This window comes from Gracilinanus agilis, chromosome 4 (genome assembly GCF_016433145.1).
Source record: "Gracilinanus agilis isolate LMUSP501 chromosome 4, AgileGrace, whole genome shotgun sequence".
NCBI lineage: Eukaryota > Metazoa > Chordata > Mammalia > Didelphimorphia > Didelphidae > Gracilinanus > Gracilinanus agilis.
Window position 1 is genome coordinate 251,337,532 of NC_058133.1, and position 11,764 is coordinate 251,349,295.

General features: G+C 37.9%; 1 protein-coding gene across 2 annotated transcripts in view; it reads left to right on the forward strand.

Moving 5' to 3' along the window:
• The first annotated feature begins 11,298 nt into the window (after nucleotides 1–11,298).
• GLTPD2 (glycolipid transfer protein domain containing 2) overlaps nucleotides 11,299–11,764 on the forward strand; it is a 2,513-nt gene continuing 2,047 nt past the window's right edge. The window contains exons 1-2 of one of the 2 annotated variants that reach the window (XM_044674190.1): nucleotides 11,299–11,463; nucleotides 11,593–11,660. In XM_044674190.1, coding sequence (XP_044530125.1) covers nucleotides 11,340–11,463; nucleotides 11,593–11,660 — 192 coding nt within the window. In that variant the 5' untranslated portion in view covers nucleotides 11,299–11,339. The remainder of the gene's footprint in view (nucleotides 11,464–11,592; nucleotides 11,661–11,764) is intronic. The other variant, XM_044674191.1, reaches the window with a different exon arrangement.

An 11,764-nucleotide genomic window follows, 5' to 3' on the forward strand; every position in this document is an offset into this window, starting at 1 on the left:
CTTCCCACTACAATTCATCCTCTATTCAACCACCATTTTCTTCCTCTTTTAAAAGAAAAAAAATCCTTACCTTCTGTCTTAGAATGGATACTAAGTATTAGTTTTGAGGCAGAAGAATGACAAGGGCTAGGCAATTAGAGTTTAGTGACTTGCCCAATATCACATAGCTAGGAAGGTCTGAGATCAGAACAGAACCCAGTCCTGGCTCTCTATATACTGAGCCATCTAGATGCCCCTGCATATATACTTTTGTAGCATTTCCTCTGGTCTACTCCCTCAAAATTCACTGAAACCCAAGAGTAACTTTTTTACATTTTATATGTTCATGCTGTCTTGTCTTCTCTAATAGAAAGTAAACTACTTGAGAAAAAGGATTTTTTTTCCCGTCCTTAGCATTTAGCCATTAAGATGCGGATAGCAATAAGGAATTTCCTCTTTTAGAGATGAAAGATATATTTGTCCACTAAGGCTGGCTAAGGGCTAGAACTACCAAAGCAAAGAAAGACCTAGTGTTATCTACCACAAATTTTGAATATAGTGCTGAAGACCAAACACAAGAGAACCCTTCTGTAAGCCTCTACTGGTCTACTTCCCATTGACAAAGAGTCAGTAGACACAATTAGATCTTTGCAATGGTGTTTACTAAGATGGCTTACTAAAAACAACTGCTCCAAAACATTTTCCTCATAAACCTTAGGTATACTCTTTCACAAATGTATACAATGTCCTTGAGAAGAATGGGCACAAGCTTAAAGTATGATGGTGGTGAGGCATGCATATGATCAAGACTGCTCACTCTGCTGGTATTTCTAGCCCAGGGGTCCTTTTTCTCTTAATGAAGTCTTCATAAAGTTCCTCCCTGGATAAAGCAGGATCTTCCTGGGCAGGTTGCTCAGTTGGGCTATCAGGAAACACCTTTCTCCTCCACTCCAGGAGCTAAAGAGCTTAGTTCTTCCTCAACTGCTAGCTCATTCCAGAATTTCCCCTACCTGAATGGAATGTGTATTTCTGGGAAGGGGGGAGTGGCATGCTGTCCTGGAAGAAGGGCTTGGGAAGGAGGTGGAAATAACTAATCATTTTCCCAAAGCTAAATACTCCCTTATGATTCACATTCCTACTTCATAAAGTGATCACCTGGCCCCATTTTCACAGAGTTTAATATGTCTTTTCTGTGATTAGTTCTTAATTTTTCTTTCTTTTCTTTTTTAAACCCTTACTTTCTGTGCTAGAATCTATACTGAGTATCAGTTCCAAGGCAGAAGAACAGTAAGGGCTAGGCAATGGGGGTTAAGTGATTTATCCAGGGTAAATCTAGGAAGTATCTGAGATAAAATTTGAATCCAGGACCTCCTGTCTCCAGGACTATTCACTGAGCTACCATACTGCCCCTTTATCTCTTAGATTTTCGAGGACTAACTTCTTTATACTTTTATATATTCATGCCGTCTCCTCCAATAGAATGTATGCTACTTGAGGAAAGGGATTTTTCTTTCTTTCTATCCTTAGCACTTGGCCATTAAGATGCAGATAGCAATAAGGAATTTCCTCTTTTAGAGATGAAAAATATATTTGTCCCTTAAGGCTGGGCTTAGGGCTGGAGCTGCAAAAATAGAGACCTAGTGTTATCTACCACAAATCTTGAATATAGTATTCAAGATCAAACATAGAAAAATACACCTAGATCTGTTTTATTTCTCTTTGGTAAGGGACACCAAACCAGAAGCAGCAATCTTGGGGGAAAAGGAGTAAAGAAAGCTATTGTGGCTTTCATTTGAAAGGCTTGGAGAAATTGGCTTCCTACTGCCTTTTTCAAAAACATAAGCACTAGAGGAGATATAAAAAGACACCAGATAGGCTCAGTAACCTGATCGTAGGGAATCAACTGTACATGCCATATTACTACAGCAACACTACTCTAGAGATGTTATCAGGGCCTGAAAGCACACATGGGGAGTTAAAAATGTAAAATCATTCTCAGTGTTTCATTCATTTATCACAAAACTGGTCTATTATTTTATCTGCATCTAAAATTCTAGGAAAATAACCAAAAATATAACTCATACTTCACTTCCTATTAAAATTCTTGTTCCCTCACTTCCTGTGACCCCAAAGGAAACCATATTCACATTAGAGTTTAAATAAACTCTATGGCAATAAAATCAGCACATGCTGCTCAGTAAGTCATCTTCATGTCCAATCCCTGAAGCTGTCTCATTAATTACTGAATTTACAACTTTGCTTTTCCTAAGGCTACCTTTTCAACTCTTCCATTCCTGGTTCCTATGTTTTAATTTAATTTAATTTAATTTAAATTAATTTAATTTAATTAGGGGAGCCACAATTTGTTTAGCCATTACCCAATTGATAGACACCTGCTTTGTTTCCATTTCTTGGCTACCTTAAAAAATACTACTATGAATACTCTGCTATATATATAATGAGGACAGATTCTAAGCCTTGTCTTTTTGAGCAGAGTTCTACTGATGTGATTACTCACATCTAAGAAGTTAGGTAGCTGCATCTAAGGGATGTCTTGTAATGGAAATGCTTTGAAAAGACTTTGGAGCATATGCAGACATTCTGTAACTCTTTCTGTTCTGTCAACCGTGTGGTGATTAGGAGCATTTTTGGTTGGCTGGTCAGGTATTCAACAGATACCACTAGAGTATAGCTTCACCCTTTATATCTTGGTTTGATTTCTTCCCAGCAGCATTCTAATGGCAGATAATGTTGTAAAGGGAGAACATATGGGTCTTCCCCATTTGAAGCCAATATGTACCCATGAATATGAGACTAAATTCTTTGCTTCAGCTTTTGCTCTTTTGCTTTAGATAAAAGAGATTAATTTGGAAGTTTAAGACCATGAATTTTAAAGGATCAAAGGAAAGGAGTTCTGTTACATCTTGATGATAAAAAAGAAAAATGCAAAGAGATGGGGAGAAGAATATAGTAGGGGGGCAGGTAGGTGGCTAAATGGATTAAGAGCCAGACCTACAGGTGGGAGGTCCTGGGTTCCAATTCGACCTCAGATACTTCTAAACCGTGTAACTCTGGGCAAGTTACTTAATCCCAGTTGCCTAACCTTTATCACTCTTCTGCTTTGGAACTGATACTTAGAATCAATTCCAAGACAGAAGATAAGACTTAAAAAAAAAAAAAAAAAAAAAAAAGAATACACATAGGGGAAGGGAGAGGGATATATTTCTTCACTTGAAAATTGTTCATATCCTTTAACCACTGTCAGTTGAGGTATGGTTTGTATTCAGAAATTTGACTTAGTTATTTATAGATTTGAGAAATTAGACCTTTATCTGAGACATTTGTTATTTTTAAAAATTCCCCATTTGTTGTTTCCCTTCTAATCTTGATTACATTGGCTTTGTTTATACAAAAGCTTTTTAATTTAAAATAGTCAAAATTATTCATTTTATATCTTATAATGCTCTCTAATTCTTGTTTATTCATAAATTCTTCCCTTCTCCTCAGATCTGCCAGGTAAACTCTTCTGGGTTCCCCTAATTTAGTTATAATATCACTCTTTATATCTAGATCATATACCCAATTTGACCGTATCTTGGTTTTAGATGTGAAAAATTGGTCTGTACCTAGTTTCTGCCATACTGTTTTCCAATATTCCCTGCAGTTTTTATTAAATAGTGAGTTAAGAATATAATTCTAAAAGCTGAGTAGAGGATAACTTAGGAGTGGGGAGAGACTTGAGGTAGGCAGAACCACCAGCAGACTACCAGTATAGTCCAGGTTTGAGGTGATGATGGCCTGCACCAAGGTGGTGGCAGTGTCAGAGAAGGAAATCTATAATAGACAATCAACAAGACATGGCAAGTGTTTGAGATGGAAGTGAGAGAGAAGGAGTTGTGGAAAACGATACCTAGATTCCAAACCTGGATGACAAGGAAGATTGTGGTGCTCTCCACAGTAATCAGAAAACTGGGGGATAGGGTGGGTAACAAAAGAAAATAAATAAGTTCAGTTTTGAACATGTTGAGTTTCAGATGTGTACAGGACATCCAGTTTGAGATGTCCTATAGAGTGTCCTTATGAAGGCAGAACATAAATAGCAAACTTTTGTTTCCTTCTCTACCCCATTTTCATATTATTTAATTTGTAAACATTTCTTCTTCCCTTTTCTTTGTATATTTCTTTATTTGATTTTTTTTGAGGCTGTAATCTTAAAAATATTTTGTAAAGGAAGCACTATTATGTGCTGGGAGTTATTTTTGTATATTATAGCCAGAGGCTTAGTCCTGGTTTGGGCCTTTACTGTAATCACCCACAGGCTCATGAAACCACATTATCCTTTGTCTTTTATCTTTTTCATATCCTTCTCTACTACTTTCAGTGCTAGCTGCCCCAGGAAATCCATCCATCATCCCCTCTCTTGAAAGGTATAAATTTGCTAGAGTCTCTTATTCTCTTTATTCTCCCAAGTAAAATACTATTAGGAGACCCAAATCTTTTATCAGAGAGATATACTCACTTCCTTTATCCATATCATCCACGAGACATTCTTTTATGCACCCCTTTCAGCTCTATATAAAATTTCAGTAACAAATTTATTTTATTTCAGTAACAAATTTACACCTAAGTTTTCCACAGTTATATGATTCATGATTCTCCCCTCCCCCCTCCTAGTCCTAGTCTCCTTTTATTTTATTTTATTTTTTTAAACCCTTAGCTTCTGTGTATTGGCTTATAGATGGAAGAGTGGTAAGGATGGGCAATGGGGGTCAAGTGACAGCTGGGAAGAGTCTGAGGCCAGATTTGAACCTAGGACCTCCCATCTCTAGGCCTGACTCTCAATCCACTGAGCAACCCAGCTGCCTTAGTCTCCTTTAAAAAAAAATTCAATTTTATTTTTATTTTCATTTCAAAATTCCTCTTTCCATCTTCCCACCCACTGAGAAGTCAAGAATTATCATATCCATTATCCATACTAAATCATGCAAAACATATTTCAGTATTAGTCATATTCAGGAAAAAAGAAAAAATATGTACTCTAAGTCAATCAATACCTGGAAGTACAGACTATTTTTCATCATGAATCCTTTGGAATTGTGATGTATCATTATATTATCAGAGTACTAAGTTCATTCCCTTTCCTAAAGAGTCTCTCCATGATTCTAATCTCAGCCTTCAGCTCATATTCTAGGCATTACTTTCCATTGTGTATATCTTTATTTCCCATTTAACTAACTCTTGTTGCAAGACTAAAGAAATTACTATTCCTTCTCTGCTCACTTCCATATTGGATAGGGATGCAGTTCCAGCTCCCCTTTGTCTCTTCTTTCCTCTCTCCCTGTTCAAGAAATTTTCCATTTTGTAATCTATATAATTCACTTACATGTGAGCATGGGATTTAATCCATGGAATATTAATTCAGCTCTTTCTCCATTTCTCCCTCATGATTCTTTAAGAAATTTTTGTTATTTTTTATCCCTTAATGACCACTATTTGTTTCTACTTTTAATCATTTGTTTGCTTTTTAATAGCTTATAAATGTGAGAGGAAAAAAATTATCTCATTGCTTAGTCTTTTTCTTGCTGATTGTATTTATTTAGCTTCTTGTCTTCGTCTTATTTGGAGGTAATTGCAAATTGAATGTGCTATTTACATCCGTCAGTTCTTATTGTTGTTTGCTTGAATGCTTGTTTGGCAAAGATAGACTAGGGCTCTTATGGACTCTCCCACATTTTAAAAAATTTTTATATCAACATATTTATTTAAAGTTTACTTATTTATTTAATTTAGAATATTTTTCCATGGTTACATGATTCATATTCTTTTCCTCCTCTCCACCCACCCCCCTCCTATAGCCAACAAGTAATTCCACTGGGTTTTACGTGTATCATTGATCAAGACCTATTTCCATATTATTAATATTTGCACTAGGATGACCATTTAGAGTCTACATCTCCAATCATATCCCCATCAAACCATGTGATCAAGTCATTTTTCTTCTGTGTTTCTACTTCCACAGTTCTTTCTCTGGATGTGGATAGTGTTCTTTCTCATAAGTCCCGCAGAATCCCCACCCCCACTTTTAAAAAAACTCTTATTTTCTGTCTTAGGATCTATACTATCAGTTCTGAGGCAGAAGAGTATCGAGGGATAGGCACCCTGTATTACAAGACTTGCCCAGAGTCACACATCTAGAAAGTGTCTGAAGTCACATTGGAACCCAGAACCTTCCATTTCCAGGCCTGGCTTTCTATCCACTGAGTCAGAATCCCCTAGCTGCCTACGCCTACAGATTCTCATATTCTCTCTCTCTCTCTCTCTCTCTCTCTCTCTCTCTCTCTCTCTCTCTCTCTCTCCATAAAACAGGTGCTCTGAGGGGCAGCTAGGTAGCTAAGTAAATAGAAAGACAGGCATAGAGTTAGGAGGACCTGGTTTCTAATCTAGTCTCAGATACTTCCTAGCTGTATGACCTTTGGCAAGTCACTTAACCCTTATTGCCTAGGCCTTACTGCTCTTCTGTCTTAGAACTAATATTAAGATAGAGGTAAAGGTTAAAAAAAAAAGTGCTCTGGTCTTGAGGAGAATATGTACCTTCATGAGATGACACAGCATTCCCATTGTTGATTGCTGGGAAGTGGGGGGAGGGAAGGAAAGGGTTTTGAAGGTGATGGATGACTGAGTCAGATGAGATGACTACTTTGTGGGCTGAAAGAAGAGCTAAGAAAAAAACAACTCTGATGCTTTCTTTACTTGGATTTGCAGTGGAATAGAAAATAAATTTCTGTCCCCTTTCAGTGGCAATGGCAGCCTCAAGAATATAGCAGTGACAACACATGTTTTCTTCCCTGAAACTAGGGCTAATGAACAGAGACCCTGATAAATAGACATTTCTCTTAATAAAATGATTAAAAATCTCCAGCCAGAGTCCCAAATTTTATATTAACATAATCCTGGCAGCAATTATGTGAGTCTTAGAGTTTGAAAGTTTCTATCATGGATGTCAGCTGCCTATGAGGAGGTGACTTCCACAACAGAAGAGAAAAATGACCACTGAATCAATGAGAGTTAATAAACATTTATTAAATGCCTCCTATGTGCCAGGCACTATGTTTTAGGGGTGGAGGTAGAGTAACAAAGAAAGGCATGAATGATAGCCTCAGTCCTTCAGGAGCTCACACTCTAAAGGGGAAGACAACACCTAAAAAGCTGAAAAGAGAAAGGATTCTCCCTCTTTACCCAGTAAAGGTATGTGATAAAGTCATGCAGCTTAGGTAGAAAATGAACTGAAAGAGTTTCCCAGTTAATCTTGTAGAATGATGAGTTTGTCGAGATGAAAGAAAGTAGCTGGGTAGGGAATGATGAGAATTTCCTGGGTGGCATCCTTAAATATTGGGAGATCTGGGAGGACCTCTCCAGTAATGGGATTATCCTGAACCTGAAGGACTAAAAGAAAGCCATTACCTAGCTGGTCAGGATATTCAGACTTTGTAAGTTGTTCAGACAGAACAGGTCTGAGGTAAATGTGGAAATTTCTGTAATTCTGTCTTATTATCCCCACTCCCAGCCCCATCCCAGAGTAACTCTAGAAAAATCTCTAATATAAAACTTAGACCTGACTCATGTCTAGAGTCTCCCCAAAATGTGAATAACATTATTCTTTATGGAAAGATATTCAATATGTAATATAGGTATCAGGCAGAGAACTGTTTATGTCATAACACACACATATGCATACACACATATTTAAGACATGGAAGAACTCAAGAAAGGTCTGTCTAAGCACAGGTAATAAAACATCTCAAATAACTCATTTGCACACTATAAGAGATAAAAGTACTCTGAGAGAGTGCTGTTTTCTTACCTTTCAGATTCAGCTTTAATTATGCTAGATTTGGTGTGTATTTCCTTCCTTTTGAAGTTGTCAGGTTAAAGTGGAATATCAAAAACTACTTTATCATCTTGCTGATCTTGTCCTTATCCTTGTACCCTTTTATTATGAAGATCTCTAAAGGCTCTGGGTAGAAGATTTATTATGATCTATCTATTCTATGATCTAATATTATCACAAGGGTTTCTTCGACTTTTCCCCCTTTCTTTTTTTGGCAAACATTCTTCTTGATTTGTAACTTTAATGCAAACCAGAGGTAATTTCTAAAACTTTCCAGCCCACACTTTTTGGACACTTAGTTGATTGTTATTATTGTTGAATTCTATCCTACTCTTCGGGACCCTAATGGGGTCTTCTTGACAAAGATACTTGAGTTGTTTGCCATTTCCTTCTCCAGCTAATTTTGCAGATGAGGAAACTGTGGCAAACAGAGGTAAATGACTTGCCCCAGTTCACTTATCCAGCTAATAAGTGTCTGAGGCTATATTTGAACTGAGATCTTCCTGACTCTAGCCTGGCACTCTCTCCAACTAATTGTCTCAGTATGTTAGGCAACCAACTGTTTACAATCTATCTGACCACTACTAAACACAATGCTGAGTCTATTTGCTTTGATACAATATATGCGACATTCTGTTCTCACACTATTTTATCAAGAGGAGTGAAGGGTGTTTCATCATTTTAATCAACCTATCAATAAGAATTTATTAAATCTCTACTATGTGACCAGCTCTGTGCTAGGTTTCAGAGACACAAATAGAAACAATGAAAGAAAGATATGTAAAATAAACCTAAAGAGAATAATACAAATAAATACAAAGTCATTAAATACAAGGTCATTAGGGAGAGATGGCAGTAGCATTTAAAGGAATCAAGAAAGACATCTTCCTAAATTCAAATGTGGTCTCAGATACTTTCTAGCTATGTGCCCACTGGGCAGGGAAAGGAAGGAAGGAAGGAAGGAAGGAAGGAAGGAAGGAAGGAAGGAAGGAAAGGAAAGGAAAGGAAAGGAAAGGAAGGCAGGGAAAGAGGAAGACCTCATGTAAGTGATAATATTTGAATTGAGTCTTCAAGGAAGAGAAGGATTCTCTGAGACAGAGAGGTGAGGAGGCAGAGAAATCCTGGGTTAGGAGATCACCAGTGCAAAGACAGGAAAGTGAAGGAGGTGTCTTTTGTAAGGAACAGAGAAAAGGCCAGTTTGTATCAAAGAAATCTAATTTAGAAGGAGAATAATGTAGTGAGACTAGAGCTGCTGAGCCAGGACTGAGTATGAGGTCCTTAAGGATGCAAATCCATTGGATGAAGTTTACTTGCTAGCAGAGAACTCAGAGACGTGACCTTCAAGTATTTAACCTCTTTTGGGAGCCCCCAACCTGTTTTAGATTTACCTGCTCTTGTTTTCTCTCCCTTTCAATTGATCCTGCTTGTTTTATTATGGATGAGTTTAGAAATCTTTTTTTAAATAATATTTCTTTTTCTCCTACTTCATGTAAAAACAGTTTTTTAACATTCATTTTTTTAGTTTTGAGTTCCAAATTCTTTTCTTTCTTCTGACCCTCCCCCCCCTTCCTGGTCCTTCCTGAAATGGCAAGCAATCTTATATAGATTCTATATGTATAATCATGTAAAACATTTTTTCATAATTAGTCATATTGTGGAAGAATTCTCAAATGGAAAAAAAAAGAAAGAAAATGAAATGTAGTATGTTGTAGTCTACATTCAGACTCCATTTCTTTCTTGGAGGCAGATAGCATTTTTCATCATGGGTGTTTGGGATTGTCTTGGATCACTGTATTGCTGAGAATAACTAGGTCATTCACAATTGTTCATCAAGAAATATTGTTGTCACTATGTACAGTATTCTTCTGGCTCTGCTTATTTCACTTGCCATCAATAGTATTTCTTTAAAATTATATTATCACAACTTGTTTAGTTATCCCCCAATTGATGGACAACCTCTCAATTTCCAATTCTTTGCTCTCACAAAAAGAGTTTTAATAAATATTTTTGTACAAATAGGTCCTTTCCCCCCCTTTTTTAAAAATCTCTTTGGGATACAGACATAGTAATGGTATCGATGGATCAAAGGATATGCACAGTTTTAAAGTCCTTTGAACATAGTTCCAAATTGCTCTCTAGAATGGTTGGATCAGATTGCATGAGTTTAGATTTGGATTACCCTTCCAGTAGCAGGGATCCAGGAGGAACATTTTTTGCCCAGTAGAGTCAGAGGAAATTTGCTAACACCTTCAAGAAGATCCTCAAGGTTATAAGGATGCCCTGTGTAGAAAGAGATACCTGGAGATTTTGTCCAATTCCCTATGTATTTCAGGGATCCCTGGAGAAAATAGGTGCCCTATGTTGTTGCAGGAAGCCAGAGAAATTTTACAGGCTTAAATCTGGTCTGTGAGTGTGAATATAAAATAGGAGAGGAGGGCCTTAATATATGAGAGAGGGCAAGTGCCCCAATCCCAACTTTCTCCAACTGACCAAACATTTCATACTTGATTGAGCATGACACACAATTAGTCAAATCAATTTGGTTTCTTACCTGAGTGAGATTGCCAGTCCTTAGAGCTTGCACAGTATTCGATACCTGGTACCAGTCATCATGGTGGCTTGGCATCTTAGCCCAACTCTAAAACTCCAACCCCTCAGGGTAGCCCCTATATTCCAAAAGAGGTCATCAATGGTAAATCCCACTTCCAGAGACCCAACCTGCCATCCTGAGTTCAAGTTCATGTAGTAGCCTCAGAGGCTAGGCACTACATTTATTCATTTTAGGCACAATTCATTTTAGCCATTCTCAATAGTTGGGCATCAATGTCTTTCCAATTTTTTTTTCTATTACAAATAGTACTGCCAAGAAGAATTGGAAATTAAAGGGATGTCCATCAACTGGGGAGTGGTTGAACAAATTCTGGTATGATTGTTGGATCAAAGGAGTCATACTCTTTTTTTATATACCATTTATTTGTGTACCATTTGTATTTGTATTTGTGTACTATTTATTGTTTCCTGTAAATCACCATTTATGAGGATGCTAAAGAAGGGTTACTGCTCAGATCAGGATTAAATTAAATTATCTGTGAGGACCCCTCCAAGTCTAACTTCGTGTAATTCTGTGGTGAATTGACCAGGGGATCAAACTACTTATAAGGTAGTTGATCAGATTTGGGTAGGTATAGATCTGCCCAAAAGGACTTTTGAGGGTTTGGTCGTATGCTTGGATCCCTAAAGAGGGATGGAGTATAAAGAAGGAGTTTGCTAGGGTTGCAGAGAACCACTATTTCTTTTTCCTTCTGGCCTGGGATCTTCCCTGGGGTCAAAGGCCAATAGGGACTGAAAGAAAGCTTAATTATTAGCCCCTTCCCTGAAAGGTGTGGCTAATTCTCCACCCACTCAGAGGAGTTAGAGAGACAAGTACTGACCAAAGGGGCTGGGGAGGGAGCCGTGGTTCGGGACCGTGGCCATGAAGCTAAAGTTACTGCCCCCTTCCTCTAAAGTCTGGACCCCCAGGCACTGGCTCAGCTGTGCTCTTCCCTTCACCTTCTTCATCCTCATATTGCTGTTTTACCTAACTGGAGAGAAACGCCGTGAGTGATTGTCCACATTCCCCTACCTCCCCAGAGCCCCACTCTACAATCCCCAATTCTTTCCTCTGCTCCCACTCCCTAAGAAATCTTGTTGTGCGCCCCTTCACCACCACCCTCTCCCCTCCCTAGAAGATGAGCTCACAGGCTGTGGATTCATGGCTCAGCTCTGTGTTCCAGAGAGCTCCTTGACTTCCCAGGTAAGGGCATTGGCCATGGTTTATCTGTCTTTGTTTCTTCCTTTCTTCCTTCCTTTCTTTCTTCCTTCCTTTCTTTCTTTCTTTCTTCCTTTCTTCCTTTCTTC